The sequence below is a fragment of the Vicugna pacos genome, chromosome 9, assembly GCF_048564905.1.
Source record: "Vicugna pacos chromosome 9, VicPac4, whole genome shotgun sequence".
NCBI classification, from domain to species: Eukaryota; Metazoa; Chordata; class Mammalia; order Artiodactyla; family Camelidae; genus Vicugna; species Vicugna pacos.
In genome coordinates, this window is record NC_132995.1 from 32,609,939 (window position 1) to 32,634,207 (window position 24,269).

The window sequence follows — 24,269 nt, forward strand, 5'->3', positions numbered from 1 at the left end:
GACTCCAAGTCTGGCCCGACCCGGTTTCCCCCAAGTACAGGGGAAATCTACACTCCACCTTCTTAACACCCCTGTCAAAATCAGAACAGGATCCCAGGAAGCTCTAGAACCCATTTTTTTAAAGTCGTGGATGGAAGAGAGGGGGAAATTAGTAAGGAATAAAAGGTCACAGACTCTCAGAAAGTCAGCTTTTGATGGTCCTGTAGAATTTATCAGGTTTCTAAATGGAGAAACTGAGGTCCAGAAAGGGGATGGGACCAATTCAGGGTCACACTTCTAGCTGGGGGCAGAACCGGGACTAGGATCCTTAGTGCCACAGACTGTAGAGCTAGAGAGGTCTTGGGGGACCCTCCAGTTCTGCCTGCACATTAGACAGATGGGGAGACTGAGGTCCAGAGGGGAGGAAGGCTATGGTGGGAGGCAGGGCCAACTCTAGACATCTGGCCCCCCTAGGGCTGGGGGCTCGGGGCTGGGCCTGGGAGGAGGCTGACCCCACCTCCTCTCTTCCCAGTGATGCTTTTGATTTCAACTATGGTGTGTGTGTCATGAGGATGCGTGAGGGGCTTAACATCTCCAAGGTGATGCAGGCGCACAGTGAGTACACAGCCCACCTTCTTGGCACCCCTGTCAAAATCAGAACAGGATCCCAGCAAGTTCTAGAACCCAGTTCTTCAGTTCTTTTTTAAGTTGTGGATGAAAGAGGGGGGGAAATTAGTAAGGAATAAAAGGTCACAGACTCCTGGAAAGTCAGCTTTTTATGATCCTGTAGAACTCATCAGATTTCTAAAGGGAGAAACTGAGGTCCAGAAAGGGGACATGACCTGTTGAAGCCGAGTCCGCTTCTAGCTGAGAGCCAACTGGGACTAGAACTCAGAGTTCCCCAAATCACGAGTGCTTTTGTAACCAGGTGGGATAAAGACAGACAGGAAAAAGGAAAAGAGGGGCAAGACAGGGCCACATTAAGACACCAGAGGAGTAGTTCCTCAGAGCGATCTGAGAGGCTGTCATCCCAGCTCGAGTCCTTCAGCTGAATAAAACGAAACTCTCAAAAAAAAAAAAAAAAAAAGACACCGGAGTATGAAAACACACACAGAAGAACCTTGAAAACTGGGCATTTTGGTCTCCAAGACCATGTTTGGGGCACTGAGTAGGAATGTGTTTTACGTGTCTGAATTAGTAATTTTCAGAGGTGCAAAAGAAATAACATATACGAAGACAAACAGGGGGCTTGTGCAGAGGGAGTGGAGAGCTATGGACCCTGCAGGCAAGCCTCAGTCTTGTTCATCTGGGTCATGGAGGGCCAAGGGCATACCTGGCACCCCGCAGCAGTTCAACAAACATTTATGCAACCAGAGTTCACACAGCAGCAACCACACTCCTGACAGAGGCTGTTCTAGGTGCTGTGAGTGCAGCAGGGAACAAAACAGTCTGTCCATGGGGAGCTGACATTCTGGGGGGAAACGCGTGGACCCAAGAGTCATTTCAGGCAGTGACAGCTGAGGTATCCTGAGGAAGCCAACGCGGCATGTGGGCAGGAGGGCTTCTCTGAGGAAGGGGGCTGACTGCTAGAAGGGGAGGGCTGGGGAAAGAGTGCTCCCAGCTCAGGGACCACCCACCACCCCACCCACCACTGGGGGAGGAGGGTGGCCTGTCTGAGCAGCAGAGGAAGCTGGTGGGGTGGAGCATGAAGATAGGCAGGGGCCAGACCAGTGGAAGCAGAAGCGGAGGAGTCAGGATTTGTCTCCCTAGGGTAAGGGAGGCCCCCAGGAAGAGCCCCAGGCAGGAGAGCCAGGGAACAAAGCCCGCCCTCTTTTGCAGTTAACCCTGTATTTGACCCAGCGGAGGACGGCAAGGAAGCCAGCACCGGCAGGGTCAGGTCATCTGTCTCTGGCACATGTCAGTCCCACCCCACTTGGAGGCTCAGGGTGCTCTCAACGTGGGGGGCAGCTAGTGGTGGGCTACGGGAAACTTGGTCAAAGGCAGGAGGTTTTTGCTTGTGACAGTGGTGCCTGAGCCCCATGGGATTGGGTAACAGGGAGTGGGGTGGGGGGAGGGGCAGCATAAAGATTGCCAGCCTTGCTGGAGAATTCAGTGTCCAGGCATCATAGGACCCTACCCAGTGGGTGCTGGGGCCCAAGTCTCACCCTCTCCAAGGCCCTTCTGGCCATACTCAAAAGAGGGGGCGGGGGGGCAGCAATGCTCTGGAAGTGCAGGAGCTGGGTGCATTTATGAGGAGCACAGAGGAGTTTTTAAAAGAATGGCCCTCACCCCCCAGTGCCAACCAGAATCCCAGGAGAGAGAAGCTGGGAGCAGGGGAGGGGCGCCTGTCATCACTGCATGTCCTGGGAGTCTCAGTATTAGGAGGGCCTGTTGGTGGTGCTCCGGGCCAGTCCCTCAATGCACACCCACAGCAGGGTGCTTCTAGCCACTGTTTGCACAGCCAGGGTGACGGTTAGCCCACCTCCCAGGGCAGCTCATTCTGTTTTCAGATAGACTCAGGCTTTTAAATGTGCTCTGCTCCGATGTGACCTGCCCCTCTGCTCCTGCAGTGGATCCCGAGGCCCTGGTGCGGGAGGAGCAGGCCAGCACCATCTTCCAATCAGAGCAGGGCAAGAAGACCATTGACATCTACTGGCTGTTCGATGATGGAGGTCAGCCAGCGCCACTGGCTCCCCCACCCTCCCAAACCCCCACCCCACCCCACCCCAACCTCCCACCCCCACCCCCCCGCCAGCTTCCCTCCATGACCCTGCTCTCTGGTTGCCCTTCCTGATCACTCTTAGCAAGGCCTCCAGTGGGACCTCAGAGCCCAGCAAAGGGGAATAGGGGACCCCGGGCCCATCACTGGGCTCAAGGGAGCCTGGCTGTACCCCTGTTTTTCAACTATAAAATGGGGGGCTTTTTAGGAGCATCTGAGGTCAACATGAGATGGAACCTTCACACTGGAAAGGCTTTCAGGGTCACAGGCACAGGACGTAAATGAGAGATGGGCTGGTACACAGGAAAGCTGGAGGACATTCACCTCCTCAAGAAAAACACCTCTCCCAGTTTTTTTAAAAAACTTATGGCTCTCAGCCTTATCATTCCCACCTGGATAGGGTCCTAGACTGAAAATGTTCTGCTCCAGTGAGATATAGCCTATTAATAGAGATACTATAGACTGAGCACTTACTATATGCTTGACCTTAAGTGTTTACATGGGTTAACCTAATGCAATCCCTAGGTAGGAACTGTTATTAAACTGAGGCACAGAGTGGTGAAGTCATTTTTGGGTTACACAGTGAGCAGTGACAGCAATCTAGATTTCTATGTGAAGTCCCCCAGTCATTTAATACCAGATCACTTATTTAAAAGCATCATGCAGGTCAAATAAACCCCAGGCTACAGAGCCCCTATGTCACTCTGGTTTAGTCCGGCACACTCATTATAGAGGTGGGTAAGCTGAGGTCCAGAGAGGGGAAGGCATTTGCTAGTGGCAGAGTGGAGCGGGAACCCAGGGAGGGCTGTATCCTGAAAGCATTTTCCTCTTGACTCCTGGGACCCTCCTTGCCAGGCCTCACCCTCCTCATCCCGTATCTCCTCGGTCGCAAGAAGAGATGGAGCAAATGCAAGATCCGCGTGTTCGTGGGAGGCCAGATCAACAGGATGGACCAGGAGAGAAAGGCGTAAGTGGGAGCTCAAAGGCGGGTCACATGGGACCAGAGCCATCCCAGCATTTCCCCAGTGTGCCCACCTGCCCCCACGCTCCCCTCCACTGCCCTAGGGCTTACCTCTCTCAGGTCACAGCAGTGGTGAAACTCCTTTTCAGAAGTTGTTCTGGTGCCCGGTCCCCCTTGAATAAGATGCATGTGCACTCGTCCCAGTCATGACAGGGAGGGCTGTTAAAACTCAAAACCACACATCTCAAGGAGAGAAACCTATGTGAAATGAAGGCTAGAGAAGGGCCCTCCTTCTCAGAAATGACATAGAACTCAGAAACCTTCAGGGCAATGTCCCCCCAAGCTTGGGGTGCTGTCCCTGGTGAGACCAGAGGTGGCTTTAGTGACCAGGAGTGACTTTTAACTCCAATTCGGTGGCTGATTCTCTGTTTGGGAACTTATGCTCATCTCACTGCCTAAACAAGAGAGGGCAGGCCTGGCATCCGACCAGAATTTAGTGACATTGGTTTACTGACTTTTTTTTTTTAATGGAGGTTTGAACCCAGGATCTCGTGCATGCTAATCATGGGCTCTACCACAGATCTATACCTGCCACCCCTACTACCGATTTTGCTTTATTGGTCACATCTTTCTGGCAAGAGATGCTGGTTTTCTGTTTAAACTGTGATATGACAGTTCCTTTCAAGATGTATCTAAGTAAGAATGTGCGCTGATTTAAGCTGAGAAGGAGGTAAATAGTAAGGCAGTTACATGGGTGTGGAGGTGGCCAGAGTCGGGCAGGTGGCACATGTATGCCTAGACTTGGGCCACCTGCTGCTTCAGAGCAAGGTCAAGTGAGGTTGAAGGTCGTAGGATGGAGGACCACTGGAGGGTGCAGATGGACTGGGAAGGATGGGGTGGGTAGCTTGCCATAATTGATTAATCATGCAATTAATTAGCTGGAGAGAAAACCCTGCTCAGCCTATAGTGCCCACCATGACACCACAGTGACAGGACCCTGTGGCCTTTGCCACCCTAGTCCTAGGCCAGAGCCACATTCCAATGACCCCTTTTGAGTCAACCCCTGCGTGATTTAAGGGCGACCAACAATCCCATCTCATAGTCCTCAGCCCCGCTGAAGGGCCCTTTTCAGCAATGCTGGCAGTGTTGCCTGGGGAACGCAGCATCTGCTTCTCCGGGCTCTCCAAACAGTAAACACATGTGAAGGCTGCTGTGCCCTCTCAGCTTCCTGTTTCAGCTCTGATTGAAAACTGGGCCCAGCAGATTTAGTTTAGTTCAAGGCCACGGCACTGCAGGGTCACGGGATGCCTTTCAAGCAAAGGTTGTGAAATCTCCTTTGCCTCCCAGCTGACTCTTGGCTGGGCCACATCCTCTGCCTTCCTCGTGACCCTAGGCCAGGCCTGCACTGCCTCCTGCCCAGGCCCTGCTCAGGCCTGCCACCCCCATGCTGCACACCAAGACATCTGCCTACAGCTCTGCTTTCCTAATTCCACTCCCAAGTTCAGGGATCAGCAATGGCTTGATGGCTGGGCCCCAGCCTGGTCCTTCAGGCTTGTCTCCTCCAGCTCACTCCCCACCAACTAGTCCTGGGGCATCATTAAAGCCATGTCCTTCCCAGGGATTCTGATGCAATGGGTGGGCCAGGACTGAGGCAAGTGTATTGTTTAGAAGGCTCCTTGGGTTATTCGAATGTGGACACCCGTGTCCACTCTCTTTGGCCTGTCATAGTCTTACCCACCATCCACCATCCAGCCAGATTGCCACCTCCACTGTGAAGCCTTCCCTGACTGCCGCAAATTGCAGTTGGCATCTCCTCCCTGTGGATGCACATTTTGGGCCGTCTGGCTTGCTGCTCCTGATTATGTACTTAGTTCATGTGTGTTATCTGTTTCCTCAGCCACCCTGAGGAATTTCCTGTAGTTCCCCTCCCATCCCTTAGACCCTTACTTCTCAAAGTGTGGCCCGTGAACCTGCAGCCTCACATCACCTGGGAACTTGTTAGAAATGCAGAATCCCGGGACCCAGCCAACGCCAGCTGAATCAGAATCTGCTTTGTAACAAAGTCCCCAGCAGGTACGCAGATATTAAAATGCGAGTTGCCCTAGTCCAGAGATGGCCACCAGACACTTAGAACAATTCTTTTCCCATGTCACTTAGCATCATCTGACCTACTCTATCAATATTCATTTATTGTCTATTCCCCTCCCAGGTTAGAATTTAAACTCCTCGAGGGCAGGGTTTGTTTTGCTCGCTGCTGTCTCCTCCGCAGATGTTCAATACTCATTGAATGAATAAATACATTAAAAAAAAAACAAAACCCTCCATCTTCCAGAATCATTTCTCTGCTGAGCAAGTTCCGGCTGGGATTCCACGAAGTTCATGTCCTTCCTGACATCAACCAGAAGCCGCGGGCTGAGCAGTGAGTTTTCTGTATTGGGGGTTGTGCCCTGCAGACCCCTCTGCTGGTCGGCCCTTCCTCTCTGAAGAGTCAACGGCAAGAGCCCTGTCCTGCCTGCCCCCACCTAAGCATGGAAAGAAAGTGGAAGAGTTTGCAGCTGTTAATTTTTGCTTGTGTTTCGTCCCTCGCCCCACCTGCTGGTCCTTTGCATATCAGAGCTCTGGTCTTTGCCAGAAACACATCTGGGCTGGAGGCGATGAATGTTGACATTCATGCTTTGCACAGACTGAGTGTTTGTGAGGCTCTTACTGGTGCAGATCGTGGCTGTTCTGCCTCTTGAGCAGAGGCCGGTGTTTCATCTGCCAGGAACCCCCACCCAGCCCACAGAGCTGGGGGCTGAGGGAGTCTCTGGCTTTATGCTTCACAAGCCCTGACTGCTTGCTACTCAGGAAAGGCTGATTTTACCTATGTTGATTTTCTAAATTTCCTCCAAACCTGGAGTGCTTTCATAAAGCAGTGGTTCTCAAGCATCAGCGTCAACACAGCTTGGGATCCTATTCCCACGATCCTGATTCAGTAGGTCTAGGGTAAGACCTGAGAATCTGCATTGATAACAAGCTCTCCAGTGCTGGTCCGGGCTTTCTGAGAACCACTGTCTTAGAGGCAATCCATATAACGTCCTTAACACAGCACCCAGCCCAGAGTCAATGGTCAGTAAATGCCGGATTTGTGGCTTCTGCCTGTTGGTGGCTTCTGAGCTCTCCCTGCGTCTTGACCTTTCCTTGAAGTCCTAACTCTGCTGCAAACTGCCTCCTTCCTTCTCGAGGCATTGCCTAATTTAAGTGCCTGGAAAAGGGACTGTGACTGGCCCAGCTCCTCCAGTCACGCCAGACCAAGTTAAAGGTCACTGGAAGGCCTGTTTCTTGGCTACCTTTGATCTAGTTGGCCATGGCCAGCAGTGGCAGAATCATACACCCTGAAATACATGGCTCGGGGGCAGCTCATTTTGCAGGGGCCAGGACAGAGGCACATCCCCTCCACAGGGCTGAGCGGTGCCAGAGCAAACAGAAAGGACAGTGCAAAGGCCCTGAGGCAGAAGCATGGCAGCTGCAGCCCTTGATGTTATACTAACACACTGGCGCTCGGAGGGAGGAAGATGTTGAATGGTCTGGGCAACCACTCCCCCTGCCTGTCCATGCAATGGCAAGTGAGCAGACTTGAAGCAAACCCCTGTGTGAATTTGTCACAGGGCTCATTTGTGGGGCTAGAAGGTGTGATTTACTTTCCTAGTGATTCAATTTCGTATTCTTAAAAGAAGACATTTACAATAAGATTGCTATATGTAAATCTGTCTACATGAGGTTTTCCAGGACTCTGTCTTCTCAGTAAAGTAAGGTCCTTCCTGACCTCTTTAGCCCTGACTTCTCCCTCATATCTCCCATTACCTGGAGAGCGAAGGAGATCAAAAAGAAAGGCGTTATTTCATAGTGATGGAGATACTGACTCCTACTGTTTACTAGGGGCTGTGCTTGGAGCATCAGGGGCAGACATTGCAGCCCTGCCCTGCAGGGTTTATCCCTGCTTAAATGCAGGTGAGAGCATGTTAGGAGCCATCAAATGCTGCAGAGATGGACCAGAATGCAAAAGAGAACAGGGTCGTTTCTGTTGGTGGAGGAGCAGAGCCTTGAGAAAGGCCATGAACAGAGATGGGGGAAGACCTTCCAAGAGAGAGGGCAGCACGAGCCAACATGCGGACCCCATTCCACTCCTCTTACCTTTAAACCCCTCCTTAGCCCCCACATCTGCCTCCACTCCTGGACCACTTCTCTCCTCCCTTGCACAGCCAACCTTCTCTAAGTGATGCTGTACTCTCTGTGGCCTCCTCAGCCCTCGTCCTCCAGCTCAATCCAGTCCAGCTCCCCGCTTACTGCTCCACTGAAATCACTCTTACCAGCGTTGGCCATGACCCCCGCACCAGATCTGCAGAGCCCACTTCTGTCCTCATGTTTCTCTGCCTCTCAGCTCCATTGGACACAGTGATCCTTCTTGAAACGGTTCTTCTTTTGGCTTCCAAGACACTGCCCTTTCCTGGTTTCCTCCTACCTCAGTGGTCCTTCTTTGTTTCCTTCACTGGCTCTTCCTCCTTTACCTGACTTATACCTATTCACCTGCTTGGGATTCAGCCCTGGACCCTCTGCTCTTTACTCTGTCCTCAAGTGAGCTCATCTATCCACATGGCTTCAGATGGCTTCATCTGAATGCTGACCAGTCCAAATTTCTATCTTTACTAATGTAAGTCAGATCACACAGAAACCCCTCCAACAGGTTCCTGTCTTGCTCAGGGCATATCACAAAGGCCTTACCTGTCTGTCCTCGCCTCCTCCACTCTCCCTTGCACCCTCCTTTCTCTGCCTGCATAGGCTCCTTTGCTGCTCCTCAACAATCCAAACGTTCTTCTGCCTCAGGGCCTTTGCACCTTCAGTTTTGTTTGCTCTAGCACCCACTGCCTTGTGCATAGCTGGCTTTGGAAGGATGGGCTTCCTTTGGGTCCAGGGAGGCCTTCCCTGCCCATTATTCACCATTCCAGTACTTAGTTTGTATCTTCATAATACTTTCTTTTTTATGTATTTATTTATTCATTCATTTATTTTTTTTACAGTCTAGTCTAGATTCTTCCTTTATTTTGGGGGGTGGGAAGTAATTAGGTTTGTTTTGTTTGCTTACTTATTTATTTATTTAATGGCAGCACTGGGGATTGAACCCAGGACCTCGTGCATGCTAAGCATGTCTCTAGGACTGAGCTATACCCTCCCTTTACATAATACTTTTGATCTGTATTTATTTGCTTATTTGTTGTCCGGCAGACTGTGAACTCTGTGAGGATGGGGGACGTCTTCTGGTTTGTACACTGTTGTGTAGCACAGAGCCTGGCACAGGATTGTGCTCAGTAAATACCTGGGGGACGGCCAGGTGGGTGGAGGTAGATCCCAAGTTGATTGCTGTGGACAACCTGTGAAGTTTTGTTGAAAGTCAGACTTAACTGTCAGTGCCACATTCAACATGGAAGCTGCGCTGATGTAAACAGCAGCATCAGAAAGGGTTTCAGCCTGAAATACGTCCCTGTGGCTCCCACTTCCGTCTTCCCCGAGGACCTGGTTCTCCTGGAAGTGCCATGTGGTCCCACCCGCTCTCTCTGTCTCCAGCACCAAGCGGTTTGAGGACATGATTGCGCCCTTCCGCCTGAATGATGGCTTCAAGGATGAGGCCACTGTCACCGAGATGAGGCAGGACTGCCCCTGGAAGATCTCAGATGAGGAGATTAACAAGAATCGAATCAAGGTGCGGGAGAGAAAAGGGCCTTGCTGGGTTGGGGTACGGGTCAAGGTGGTCCCCTGGGTCAAGGCCTGGGCCCCATCTATCCTGAGCTTCCTTAACCCCCTCCCCTTGACCCTAAATTCTACTCGCCCCACCCCCACCCCAAGCCTCTGATGTATCCTCAAGCCATAGATGCTCGGGCTGACGAGTGACCCAGTGGTTGATCTCAGAGCCATCCTTGGTTTGGGAGCCTGGTCCCCCTGCCCACTGAGTCACCCCTGGCCGTGGCGGTGGACTGCCTGGAGTCCTCCCTCTCCTCCTCTGTTCCTCCATGCCTGCAGGAAGGGATTCATAAGGCAAGTGGTGAAGGTCAAGGTAGAGTTTGTCCCGTGGGCCAACAAAGCTGGCTGACCTTCTCCCTTCTCCCCTTAGCTGTAGACCCTACCCCCTTCCCAGATGGCATCTTTAGGACCCTAAGGAGGGCTAAAGGAGAGTGGGGGCTGCCATGGCCATTTTAAGGTGGGGCCTGGGGACCTGTGTGCTCCGGGTCAGTGGTTCTCCCCTGGGCAGCAGTGTAGCCCCTCAGAGGACATTTAGCAACTTCTGGAGACATTTTTGGTTGTCACCACTGAGGGGTGGGATTGCTGTCACTTAGCAAGTTGAGGCTCGTCTTGCTGCTAAACATCCTATACCTCACAGGCCAGTTCCCACAATGAAGATTTATTCCACCCAAAATGTTGACAGCGTGAGCTCAGGACTCTCTAATCTAGGTGATCTCACTTCCCGTCAGTTTTCCTTTCTCTCAGATGGAGTATTCATCCACCTTCAGACCCTGAATGTCAATCATTTCTGAACAAATTAGCTCATCTCCTTGGAAAATGCTGAGTAAAGTGTCGTGTCCATAGCTCTTGCCTACTGTGTTGAGGGAGGTGGAGTGATCCACCTTATCAAGTGCCTTCCCCTCTGCTTGATGCTTTTGCATAGATTATCTCACTCCGGCCACCCCACGTTCCCCCAGGAGAGGTATCATTGTACCCATTTCACAGATGAGGACAGTGGAGCTCAGGGAGCGAGATGCCTACTCAGGTTCTCTCTGCTGGGAACTCTCAGGGTGGAGATTGGAACCCAGCTCCCCCGACACCCCAGGAGGTGCCCCCTCCCCACACCATCCCGCCGGTCACAGTGATAAGGTCCAAAGGGAAACACCCAGGGGAGGCTTCTCCAGGGGGTGAGCTTGGCACTTAGCAATCTTATCAGAGGTGGGAGAGTCTGTAGTCATTTAGGGGGATCTATCCACACACCCAACACACCAATATGAGATGTTCAAAGAGGCCCTTGGGCTTGGTGGGGACTGCTCTGAGGATGTGGGCAGTGACCACGTGGCTTTTCCTCGCCCAGTCCCTTCGGCAGGTGAGGCTGAACGAGATTCTGCTGGATTACTCCCGAGACGCCGCTCTGGTCATCATGTAAGTAGTGCCCTGCGGGAGGAGAAGCCTGTCGACGAGGCCAAGGGTGTCAGCTCTAAAGCCCCGAGCTTTTCTCTGTGAGAATGAAGGGCCCAAAGCTTCCATAAGCGCAGCCCAGGTGGCATCTCAGCACGTGGCCGGGGCTGTGTCTGCCCCTCTCCTGCATGCCAGCTGGCGGGGATCTAGGGCCCCCTGTGTCCCAGGCCTCACGGACGCCCCTCACCACTGCTTTTCCCTTATCTGCTGCTTTTTCCTGCCAAACTTGGCTTGGCAAAGGGAACTGAGCTCATTCCAGAAGAAAATCAATTCCTAGTTGTTTGGGAATCACCAGCCCTCTTTGCCCATCGGCCATCCCCATTGATGTTGGTGCCAGGTCTGGGCAGTGGAAGCAGAGGCCCGCCCCGCCCCGGCTGTTCCAGGCTCCGTGCCTGTCAGACCCTCGGGCTTCCGTTGCTGCCGCCTGTGTCTGGTTAGGAGCTGCCACTGGTGGGTATTGGCCGAGGCTGAGTAAGTGGAAGATGAGGTGAAAACTGACAGTGGCACAGAGTCTCACAGTGGCCCTGCTCTCTCTGAGGCCAGGAGACAGAACATGGTCAGCCAGGCCACCTGAGAGGCCTGGTTCAGAGGGAACATGGGGGCTTTTGCCAAGAGGAGTAACTGACATTTCCTGGAGCAAGTCACCTGCGGATTCCACTGGACCGCAGGTGGCTGAGAAGCCGGTAGAACCTGTTTGTATCCTGAAACCGGGATGGAGCATAGTGAAAATGTGGGGCCCCTTGTTCAAAAATGATTAGGAATGTCAAGAAGGGAAAGAAAAGAAAAGGGGAAAAAAAAAGAATGTCAAGATAGTGACAGCAGAGCGTTAAACCCAGCCAGGGCCCCTCCTCAGTGTGGGGCTGAGCGCGCAGGTGGTATGGCAACAGAACGAAGCTGGCTCTGCCTGAATGCATGCTTCCTGGGAGTTTTATGGAGATGATTTTTTGTGTGCAAAAAAAGTGTGTCATGTTTCCTTTGATGTGGGGACTGTGATATAAGAAAAGCAGGTTTATCTCTAAGCCTCTGGCCAGCATCTTGCAGAGAATGTTCCTGGGGCCAGGTTAGCTTGGGTGCGGACTGGGTCGGGGCAAGATGGATGGCTCCCGACTTTCCCTGGGTGTGGCACCTGGTGTGTTCCAGCTGGGGCAGGGGGTGGGAGTGCCACTTCTGTTCAGAGAAACAGGTTTGCATTTTGTCTCTGCCATTAGCCCACTGTGTGACCTTTGCCAGGTAACCCTCCTTCTCTGAGCCTTGGTTTCCCTGATTACAGAGAAGAGTTAAACTAAATTATTTCCAAGATTCTCCAGCACTCTAACATGCTATGATTCTAAATTTATTTGCCACTAAAATGAGTCTCTCAAGCCACAAGATGAGGAATTTCATCCTGGGAGGTGACCACCTGCTGGCACCTCCCCCACTCCCCCAACCCCTGGACCTCATAGGGGAAACCAATGCCCCACCCACCAGCCTTTGTGGAGTTCTCTGATACAAATAATCTGGAGTCCGGTCACCTTAGAGGAGACGCCTGTGCATAGCGTCCCACCTGGTGGCGGCAGCTACAGCTGGTGCCCAAAGGGGCCCAGCTGTCCAGCCAGCTCCACTGGGAAGGCAGAGCAGCTGTATCTTTGCATTGCTGATCTTCAGCCCTGAGACGAGCCAAAGTTCAGTCAGAGGGTTACCTTCATCAGGGGACTGTGGTAAATGTCAAATTCCTCAGTTCCTTCCAGATCAGGGTCTGGGGTGAGGCTCAAGAACCTGCATTCCCCAGAAATTGGAAGGAAGAAAAAATTTTCCCAACCTTGGTGAAATCACAAAAATCACATTTCAGCATTTGGGAGAGCATACTTGGAGCATTTTCTAAAGCAGATTTGAGGCCAACTGGCTTGTTTGCTGTCTGCTAATCAGCAGTTTATCTGATACCCATGTTTGAGCTCAGCTTAAACTACACAGCTGATAAACCAGCCTTGTAACCAGCCCAGCAACCTTTGACCACACTAACAACCAATCTGTGGCCTAACATTTGGATCTATAAACCTTTTTTCTATAAAGACTCCCTCCTTAAAGCCAAACAGTCATCATCAAAATAATGATAATCAACACTGCGTTTTATTGATTGACACTCAAGGCATTGGGCCCTATTAATTTTCAAAACTTTATGAAGTGGTTCTGTTTTACCCCCATCCCCACCCATACACACACACTTTGGAGATGAGGAAACTGAGGCTCCAGGAAGTTCGGCAACCTGCCAGGATCTCACAGCTGCTAGTGGGGACTGAGTTTTGAAGCCTGAGATGCCGGCTCTGAAGCACAGTTATCTTTCCACATCTAGGTTAGATCCAAGGCTGCCCTTTTTTGTGTGGCTAAGAGATGTAATTCCAAACAAAAAGCTCCTTTGTTCTGAGCAGCTTTATTTCTGAAGATTAGTAGCTTGAAGCACACACATCCTGTGAGCAGGAATAGAGAGCGTCATTGACTGGTGTTGGGGGAGTGACAGGGAGTCTGTTTTTGGACAGTTGGACGGGCTCATTCAGGGAGGGAACTTCACGCTGGGGTTTGAAAGGCCACAGCAGTAGCCATGGGTGTTCCTTGCCTCTGATAACACAGCTGCCAGTCCCCTCGTGGCCTTTGAAGTTTCTGAATTCAGTCCCTGAATATGATGTAGTAATTCCCAGAGGGCGTTGTCAGCCTTTGGTGTAACTGTTACGTCAGGTAAGTTTGGTTTCAATATTCCTACTTCCTTTTTCCCTGTTAAGGCACCAGACAAACACAAACACAGCCCAACCAAGGTGACACTAGCTTAATGGTATGTCCTTGTTCCTATCAGCCTCCCCAAATCTTGGGGACCTTGCTTTTGAAGGGCAGATAGTGGTGGTTTCAAGTGAAGCTTCGAGGATGGAATTTTAAATAAGAGACCGCTGTTTACGGATGACCTTGAGTCACCTTCTCAGCAGAGGTTGGGGTGCGGTGAGCAGGGGCCACTGGGGTAGAAAGATCCCGGGACCTCAGGTCAAGTCCTGGCTCTGCCACTCACTGACTTGGTCATCCCGTGCTGGCAGATAGTAACAGGTGATGATGGTACTGCCTCCGAAATGTAGTGCTTGCTCTGTCCTGGCGTCATGCGGACCCTTCGTGGGTCTTTAGGGCTCACAGGCATCTGTGAGGGAGGTATGTGTGTCCTCACCTTGGGGAAGAGGAAACCGAGACTCAGGGGTAGGGAGCCATTTGTCAAAGCCACACAGCTGAAGAGGTGGCCAAGCCACGACTCCTACAGCTTCTCTGACACCAGAGCTGGGCTCTGAAGCCCAGCATCGCACAGCATCTTCCTTTCTGCCCAATGCCCTCAGCTTTTCCCCAGGGGTGGGGACGTTGATGGCCAGATGAAATACTACCTGTGGATGTACTTGGGAAAACAAAGCGCAGTCCCACATAAGGTGCTGGTGCCCCAGCTTCGTGTAATGACAGCTGGTTCTGTGCGATGGGCCTACCTTCTCCAAGAGCCAAGAACTGGGCAGCTGCGGTCATCACTGCACATCTCGGGAGTCTCAAGATGGTGGAAAAATCACTTCCCGATCACTTCCCTAAATAGCCATGAAAATGTGGCTGAACAGCATTCCCAGAACAGGTTGTTATTTGCAAAGCACTGCAGTCTGGACAAGAGGCCCTCCCCAGGCGACAGAGGAGTCCTGCCCCTGGGGCCTTACAAACAGGGCCAGGGGCAGGACCAGGACATAGCTGAAATGCATGAACACACCAGGCTGTGGCTCAGGCAGTTGTGTGGCTGGAGGGGGCAAGGCTGGCATGATCCGAGTGGCCTGATGGGATGATATGACCTCGCTGTGTCAGACTGTGTTCTAGGCACGGAGACAGGGTGGTAAATAAGACAGACTCAGTCTGTGTGTGAGTGAATATACATTCCAGTGGGAGAGACAGACCACAAACAAATAAATGAAAAGAGGATTTGAGAGGGTGAAGTGCTATGAAGACAGTGAAACAGGGTGATGTGATAGAAATGGGAAGATGGGATTGAAGAGGGTGATCAGAGAAGGAGGTGCACTGGAGCCAAGACTGGAGGGACTGAAGGAGCCAATCAGGTGAAGAGCTGGGGGCACTGCCTTCTGGGTGGGAAGGACATCACATGCCAAGTCCCTGGGGCAGGAGCAAGCTTGCTCTTTTTTTCAAGAGTGGAAAGGAAGCTCCTGTGGCTGTAGGGGTGTGAGGGTGGCAGGAGGTGAGTTGTGGAGGCTGGTGGGGACCAGATCATGGGGGCCTTACAGGCCATGGCTTTGTTCAGAAATGATTTGTGGCTGAAGGTACATTTTAAGTCATGCTTTTAAGGAGGCAGCTGGTCATTCTTAGGGTGGCTGGGAAGGAGGAGGTCTGAAGGCGTTAGTAAAGGAGATGCTGTTCAGAAAGCACACCATGAGCTGGGCTGTGTGGGGAAGGCCCCTTGGTAATTTCCCATCTGCGGCTTCCTCCTGCCCCACAGCACCTTGCCCGTTGGGAGGAAGGGGGAGTGCCCGAGCTCGCTCTACATGGCCTGGCTGGAGACGCTGTCCCAGGACCTCAGACCCCCAGTCGTCCTGATCCGAGGAAACCAAGAAAACGTGCTCACCTTTTACTGCCAGTAACTCTAGGCTTGGCCACATCTTCCCAAAGCCGGATGCATGGGGCGTCCACCTGTCCACAGGGACAGGGCGTGTGCCCTGTTGCGCTTTAAGCCGTAACATCTGATGAGCTGACTGAAGAAGCTGGTTGATTTCCAAACTTCGGCTGGACCCCACTGCCATGGGACACGTCCTCTGGGCTTTGCTTTTATGGGCTGGAGAAGTTGCAGATGGAGTTCTCTAGAAAACCCCCTGGTGGATCCATGTTCCTTTTACATTTTCTTTTGCTCTTGATTACAACACATTAAGATTTCAGTCTTTGATTTGTGTACAAATTTGAGTCAGAGTGCTGGTGAATCTTGGCAGTTTCTGCCCACCTTTCCTGAGAGCACCCCCAACCATGTCTCCCCCTCTAAGTTCAGGAGAATGGGTGCCCCACCTGCAGCCCTTACAGGAGGAACACAGGGCTCATTGAGCATCCATAATAATGCAAATTTCTTTAACCACCTCTCACTTCCTTCAGTTTCAATAACATGTCTTCAGTGTTTTGGTTGGTTCTTTAGTAGACCAGGGACTTTTAAACTTTGGGCTGCTGCAACCCACAGTAAAATCTATTCTACTCTGAGACTTGAAATGAACACAGTGAAACTGAAGTGTCACAGAGCAAGCCTCATTCCTACTATGAACGACACACTCTGGTGTTTTCTATTCTGGTTCTTTTTCTCCTTTTAATGTTGGTTGCAATTCACTAAAATGAGTTTGGGACCCACTAATGGGTGGTGAACCACTACATGAAAAACATGGCTTAGACTTTCTTCTGTGCCCTGTGTTTTTCTACACAACAGGGGGCCCATCTAATTTGTGGAAAGGCCATGTTGGGCATCACAGCCATTTCCCCAGCTCATCCCACAGGGAAGGAAAGGGAACTTACGAAACACCTTAAGGAGGGGTTTAGATGGCAGGTGTGTCAAGAAAGAACTTCAAAGGAGGGGCAAAGTTTAGGAAGTCTTGTGGAAGGGTGTTAAATTCCAGGCTTGGATGGGGATGGAGGATGGAGGTCTGGTTAAGGATGCAGGTTTGGTGGGTCAGGGATGAGAAAGCAGAGAGATGGATGTACAGATGGCAAGATTGGGCAAAGAATCAGAAAGGTCCAAACTCACCCCAGGGCTGGGTGGAAGGATAGGGGAGGAGGAACCACCAGTAAGAGATGGAAATGGAGCAAGTGGCAGAGGGGGCTGCAGTAGAGGGATGTAAGATGGGGGTCAGAGGTGAGAGAACCTGGGGGAGGTGAACCTTGCTCAAGTAAGGGTATTCAGGTTACTATGGATGGAACCCCTCCCCCCCCCCAGAGTATTTGCACAAACCACCTGGGATGTGGGAGATGTGCATTAAGAGATGTCCAAAGCCAGTGGGCGTGGCTCTCTGAAAGGGCATTTCAGCCTTAGACAAACCCAAGCAGTAGAAAGATGAGTTGCTGGGGATTCAACTGGCTGGGCCTTCTTCCATTAGCACTTGGGTGGCCAAGGAATCGCTGGGTCTGGTTGGCCCCCTCCAAGCGCACTGAAGCACCCACTTAGTCATAAAGGCAAAAGGCTCTTTCTTGGGGTTGGGATTCAAAGGACTTCAGCATTCATTCCAGGCCCTAGGCTCCCAGGCTGTTATAAGCCCCACTATTTTGTTACCATGTCAGATCTTGCTGAGAAAGACCAAGTGCCTGACTGAGCTCCTGAAGGTTGGAGAGGGGGGCTGCCTCTGAGCCAATCACTGGACCTGGATCAACCCCAACTCCAGATAAGGCAAAGCCTCCATCAGGGAATGCTTGCCTTTCTAAAACTATACGGAAAACCATTTCCTGGCGAATGGGTGCTCACTCTTCTGACCTCAGGGAAACACTAAGCCAAGAACAGAGAATGCTTTGGCTTCAGGAATTTAAACAATTTTTTTTCACTATGTTGGAAACCAAATTTTGAACAATGATGATAGCTTTGTCTAAAAAAAAAAAAGCCTTGAGTTAATAGAGAAGTCAAAAGCAATGCAATGAATTAAAAATACATTTACTCAGTCAACAGAATTTATTGTTTTGGAACACACTGTTTTTCAACTCTGCTGAGTGTTTTGAAAAAAATTAACTATTGTTTTTGCAACTCTGGATTGAACTTTTCTCTGAGCTTCCACTGGTTCTGTAGGTCATACTGCCTGATTCCACACAGATGTTTATAGGAGCCACTTAGTTTCCTTCGCATGTGTTTGTAGACTCAAAGGGAACCCATTTTCTTCAGTCGTTTTTGAAAGTCTCCCAGGATTTTCAATCTGGCCTCAAACCAAGAGGTGGAGAGGGTGAGTGGAAAGAGCTGCAGTGTGGCCACCAAGGGATCTGGATTTGAGTTTGTCTCTGCCCCCAAAATTGGCTTGTGAGCCCGGATATGCCCCTTAACTCCTCTGAGCCTCAGTCTGTGACATGAGAGAACTGGACCAGAACGGGTGTCACCAGCCAGCTGGCCTGCTGATGACTGTGGTCCAGCCCACATGTGGTGAGTCAAAGCTGTGGAAGCTGGGGGAGTGGATTGGAGAACACATGCTCCCGTCACCACCCCCCACCCTGGGCCCAGCACTTGCTGCTGCCCTACTGTGTGCACGGGGCCTCTGAAGGCCCTCTAAGTCATCGCTGGGCCTACTGGACACTGGGACGGTAAGAGATTTCGGTCCTCAGTGTGTGCATCTCTCTCTGCCTTTGGATGATAGAATGCTCCTTGTTAATGAGGAGTCCACCCTTGCATTGTGCATGGAAAACCACAGAGAGGTGGGTCATCAGGGCTGGGGCCCAACCCCAGCCAGCAGCCACACCAGCCACCGCAGAAGGGACGTGTCACTTATCTCCCCCAGGATCCACTGCCCAGATAGCCCTAATTTTCCCCTTGACATTTCAGCCTCCAGATTTCATATCCTCTTTCAGTTCCTGCCCAGACTTGTCATGGCTTTGAAGTAAGTACAGTAGCGCCCATTTTCCACCAAATAGGCCCTCTGGGCTCCACCTGCCAGGCAGAGAGCAGTGGGTCTCATGGGAGCATGGAGAGCCCCGTTTGGACTGAATTCCCTTTTACACACCTGCCTGGCCTCTCTTGTGTGGCTGGGAGGGAGAGGTGGGTTTCACAGGCATGAGACCTGCTGGAATGTTCCAGAAGAACCAGCTGGCTGAGAGGCCCCCAAGCACATGCAAAGCAGCCAGGTTTCACTTGTAGCTGTGTATAGCCCAGGATATCAGAAAAACAACAGCAAAAAAAGGCTGCCCACTTCAAAAGTGTTCACAGAAACAGGGCCCAGGAAAACCCAGTCACCAGCTTCACTGGTAATTCCCTGCTTGAAGTGAGGGTTAACCTTATGACCGAAAGCACACGTAGAACATGAACACCCCTTCCTGAACAGAAGCCACAACACATCCGGTCTCTAAAAATACCACATGGCAGAGTGTTAAGTAGAACCACCCAGCCAGGAGGCCAAACTGCAGAATGTCATATGGATGAAAGACAGTGGCGAGAAAGGACAAGTGTTTTTCATTCCAGCGCACAGGAGAGTTACAGCACGAAACACTCCAAGGATGCAAACAGGAGCAAACACTAATGGAATTAAGAAAATGATAGAGAAAATGATATTTGAAATATAGGTTTGGAGGATTGGTAGGATTCTACAGACAGACACGAGGGCTGAGGTTGGGAGAAGGTGTCCCAGGTGGCTGGATGGCTTGAGCAAGGACCAGAGTAAGGACAGCTTACTAGGTGTGTTTGGAGAACAAGAAATAAACCAGTTTTCCTGGTGTCTGAGGATTACGAATGGGGGAAGAATAAGACTGAGGAAGTCATAATGTGCGAGACCCCACCTGTGAGGCTGACGAGCTCATAACTGACTCAGAAGCACTGGGGAGCCACTGAAGGTGAAGGGGCAATCTGAGCCTTAGGAAGCTTAGCCATACAGGAGATGGAGGAGGCTGGAGGAGAAAAGGCAGGGCACCCAGAGAGGAGGCAGTGCAAGTTTGCAAAGCCAATCAGCAAGTCTGAAGGCTCTAAGCGTGGCACAGGGCATGGCAAAGAGGAGGAAGAAATAGTATCTTCCAGAAGTGCGAATTGTCTGGATGTATGTTTGTATAGAAACAGCGCCCCAGAAGTTGAGCCTGGGCAGCTGTAAGAATAAACAAGCCATACAAAATGGAGAGCAAGGTAACGGGCTTTCTGCTGGAGGAAAAGAGCAAGTAGGTGGGTTTGGTTTTGGACACTTTAACTACGACGACATCCCAGTGGTCAGAATCAAGGTCCTGGAGCTCAGGAAGGGCTCAGGCAGCCACCATTAGCCTGATACTCGGAGAACAGAGACCATAAGTAGATTTGGGAGTCACAGAGCTGGGAGATGGAAATGCTCACCTAGATACATCTATTTTTCTAAGCTGTGGGGGTGTCTCCTAAGGGCTTTGCAGAGAGCAAAGATACCTGCAGTGGCCCACCCCCCAAGTCTCTGTGGGACCCCTTGGGTGCCTGGAGCACCAAGAAGCTCATCTTTTATATTGCACTAGTTGTGTTGCAGAAAAATGTGTTACAGCTCAGTGTTACACCTCATTGTTACAGCTTAGTTGTGACAGCAACCTGGATCCAGACAAGAGACCAAACAGCACTCAGAGAGTTGGAGAACTCAGGTTTATTATGCCAGCAGGCCCAGCAGAGTTAACACTCCAAGCTCTGGACCCGGTCTTTAGGTTTACACAGGCCTTTATAGGTTGCCAGTTTACACTTTGCAACATCATATGCAAATAAAGTATAACAAAAGTTGACTAATTAGGAACAAGCTTTGTAGAAATGGACCAATCAGGAGGGAGAGAAATAAACAGTCAGGAGTGAGCTCTGTGCAAATAAAGTACTACAAATGGACCAATCAGGAGTTAGCTCAGGCAACCAATAGAATTTTAGGGGTAAGTTCCACTTTCCTAGAAGCAAGCCATTTCAGAGGCAAAAAGTGAGAAAGAGCTGCTGGGCCAGGTAACCAGATGGTGCTGGCAGGAGAGTATTGGCCCTGCCTGTCTTTTTTAATGGGGCTTCCCACCTCAGTTGTTGTATTGTTTTTCATTTGGGGCGGAGAGGGAAAAGGGCTGAGCAGACCCTGGAACCCCAAGTACTGCAGACAGACATCTTGTATTCGGCCTGGACGTGCAGATTCAGCTGAAACGGGATGGTTCTCGGAGGCCCCTCGGTGCAGGGCTGACCTGCCCTCTGCCCTGGGAGCCAGTTTAAGGGACTCAATTGAACTTGAACTTCTTCTTTTTTTTTAATTGAAGTATATATAGTCAGTTACTATGTATCAATTTCTGGTGCACCTTCTTGTTTTTTTGTTGTTTTTCTCTTTCTAAGGAATTTTGAAACTAAGAAAAATTTTGTGTTTTGGAGGGTTGATGGACAAAAGTTCTAGATGATTAAATATGGTCTAATTTATTGATACTGCAGTTTTTTTCCCTTTAAATATTATACTGTGGAGAAAAACTTTTTTGAGCCATAGAGTTGGTGTTTTCAAGAACTTTTCACTTTTGCCAAACTATTACAATTAAAAGGCATCTGCATCTTCAGTTTCCTAATATTTTTTAAAAGATCTAGTGCCCTTTTTGTACACCAAACAGGTGAATGCTGATTTTTTTCAACCTACAATAAATGTCACTGAAATGAAAAAAGTAGCATTCAACAGAACAGAAGGAATCAAGGGGGCTTTTTAATCTTTTTTTCTTGTTGTATTATTTAAAATGTCAACTATTTTGAAATGTGTAATTCAGTGGCATTTAGCACATTCACAGTGTTGTGTGATCATCACCATTATCTAGCTCCAAAAAATTTTCATCGTCTGAAAAGGACATCATGGACCCAATAAGCAGTCACCCTCCACTAACCCCTGGACAGCACTAATCTGCTTTTGTCTCTATGGATTTGCCTACTCTGGGTTATTTCATATAAATAAAAACCATACAATATATGGCCTTTTGTGTTACTTAGTATAATGTTTTCAAGGATCATCCATGCTGTAGCATGTATCAGAAGGTCACAGCAGAAACATAGCACCACAGAAGGACAGCTACAATCAAGTTTTAAAATTTCCATCGTCTTTCATTTCCATATTTCCGGAAATCTCAGTTAAGGATATGGATTTTCATTACATGTACTCTCTCTTTTCCTGATTTGCTTGATTTTCTAGTTTTGAGAGGCACAAGAGGATATGTATTGTGTGATTTCACCTATCTAAGCTTCTAGAACAGGCACAACTGAACTGGAGTGACAGAGAGCAGGTCAGGAATGTCCCGGACCAGGAGTGGTGGGGGTGAGCAGATTGCCTGGGAAGGGGCACTAGGAAACTCTCTGGAATGATAGGCATGTATCTGGAATGATAAGAAAGAATTCACACAGGCAAATACACCTACCAAAATGCTTTGAAGTGTACACTTAAGATCCATGTATTTTACCGTATGTAAATTACCCCTCAGTACCAGTTAATTAAAAACTAAAAGTTGCAGAGTTACTAGCTCTGTGTTACTTAAAACTCCCCGTGCCTCAGTTTCCCCAGCTGTAAGATGGCAATAATAAAAGCATTCTATGTCACAAAGTTGCTGTGAGGATTAAATGAATAAAGTCACTCAAGGTTTGTGAAGCTGCCTGACACGTGGTAAGCACTCCCCAGTGTTAGCCATTACCTCTAGTCATGAGTCCATCTTCGTTCCCAAGCCTCTTTCCCTCCTGCTTTATTTCTGCGATGTCTTTTTTTTTTTTTTTGTCATTTTTCCCCCCTATATCTCCTTTTTGGATCTATCCTACTGCTGATACACATTTCCTCTTGAATGAACCACTCAGGTTTCCTGGCTCCAAGTCTCTCCCCCTCAAACCCAGTCTTTGTAATGGTGCAGGTCCATACTGATTCTGATCCCATCTCTTCTACTGCTCAGAAACCTTAGCATCCACAAAATAAAGCCAACTCTCAAGGGTGAGCATGCAAAGTCTTCCTTTAGCTGGTCCTGGGAATTCTTTCCCATCTTACCTCTCACTGACATTATCATTATTATTATTTAAAAATTAACTCTATACTTACTGTCATACTTGCCAGTGGTTTCCAAACCTGGCCCTTGAATCAGTAATAATTTAGATGCCTCAGGTCTCATAGGCCTGACATGGGACCAGACACCTATTCTATTTTTTTAACATATTTACTGGGGTATAAATTGTGTGCAGTAAAACACACATATCTTAAGTGCACAGCTGCATCTACTTTGAAAAATGCCTGTGCCTGTCTAAGCCATATTCTTACCCAGACAGAACATCACCACCCCAGAAATTTCCTTCATGCTTCCAGCGGTGTGTTGGTAAAAGTTTAACAACTGATTCCCCTGGGGGAGAAAAAGTTCTGCTTTATAGCGTTCGCTGATCTCGGTGGTATAAATATCCCCACCATGGCCAGTTTCAAACTGTCAATGTGATGATGCTGAAAGCAGAGTCAGGAAGAGAGGCTCACCTTTGGTTCTTGTGAACCAGAACCAGCCAACCTCAGCACAGCATTGCCTGCCCCTTCCAAGTCAGTCTCTGCCACCCCCATCCCCAGGCAACCACGCTTCTGTGTTCTGTCTCAATAGATTCATTTTGCTTATTCTAGAGTTTCATACAAATGAAATCATGTAAGATGTACTCCTTCTGTCTGGTTCCTTTGCTCAGCACTGTTTTGAGATTCATCCATGCTGCTACATGTATGGTAGTTCATCTCTTTTTGTTACCCAGCAGTGTTCCACTGTAGAAATATACCACAGTTTATTTATCCAGTCTCCTGGTGATGGATACCTCAACTGTTCCCTGTCTTTGACATGCTCATGAATCAAGCTGCCGACCACATTCTTACCCAAGTCTTTAATTTCTGTTGGGTAAATCCCTACAAGTGTAATATAGCTGGGTTGTAGGGTAGGTGTTTGTTTAATTTAACTGCCGGACTGATTTCCATGGGAGTTGTACCATTTTACCATCCTACCAGCCATGTGTGAGTTCTGATTGCTCTATATCTTTGTCAATACTTCTTGTTGTAAGAATCCTCACTTTAAAAAAGAGTTCCTTAGGTGATTTTGTTTCACAGCCAGGCTCGGGACCCTCTGGACCGGACTTGTTGCAGTTCCCTAAATGTTTAAGGCTAATATTGGTTAAGCTCTTACTAAGTGTCTGGATCTTCCCCAAGACCTTTAGTAATGTTCTATCATTTAACTATCACAACAATCCTGTGAAAGAGATACTATTATTCTTCCTATTTTGCAGATGAGGACAAAGGTACAGAGAGGTTGAGTAACTTGCCTAAAGTCACAGAGCTCATAAGGGGCACACGTTGAGTTTGAAACAGGCAGTCTGGCTCTGGGCCCATCAGTTTAACCATTGAACTATACTTGCCTGTACAAATGGTGTCTACATGTAACCTATTGGGCTTAATCAATAATTGCTACCATTTTAATTTTTGTCAAATGCTTCAGAGTTGAGCTCAAATTCCACCTCTTCCATCTAGTTTTCTCTATTTCCCCCTCTTTTCCTCCTGTCTCTGTGTAATTCCTCAGTGTAATCATAAGTCCTTCAGAAATGTATGAGACTTTGGGGTTGTCTTTTATTTCTGTATTTTTGCACTGTTTTATCATACCTGTTATATTTGTAAGGTCACTGAGAACAGGGTCACTCCATGTTTATCTTTCTATTCCTGGCATATTGACTTGAATGTTTTTATAAATACAGTTGGACTTCTGTATCCATGGGTT

At 49.4% G+C, this 24,269-nt stretch overlaps 1 protein-coding gene across 1 annotated transcript in view; it reads left to right on the forward strand.

The window, feature by feature from the left end:
* Positions 1-16,148, forward strand: part of SLC12A3 (solute carrier family 12 member 3) — a 33,687-nt gene extending 17,539 nt beyond the window's left edge. The window contains exons 19-26 of the mRNA XM_031680605.2: positions 512-594; positions 1,819-1,896; positions 2,550-2,651; positions 3,554-3,665; positions 5,992-6,078; positions 9,261-9,396; positions 10,771-10,838; positions 15,361-16,148. Of these exons, the coding sequence (XP_031536465.2) occupies positions 512-594; positions 1,819-1,896; positions 2,550-2,651; positions 3,554-3,665; positions 5,992-6,078; positions 9,261-9,396; positions 10,771-10,838; positions 15,361-15,502 (808 nt within the window). The 3' untranslated portion in view covers positions 15,503-16,148. The remainder of the gene's footprint in view (positions 1-511; positions 595-1,818; positions 1,897-2,549; positions 2,652-3,553; positions 3,666-5,991; positions 6,079-9,260; positions 9,397-10,770; positions 10,839-15,360) is intronic.
* The last annotated feature ends 8,121 nt before the right edge of the window (positions 16,149-24,269 follow it).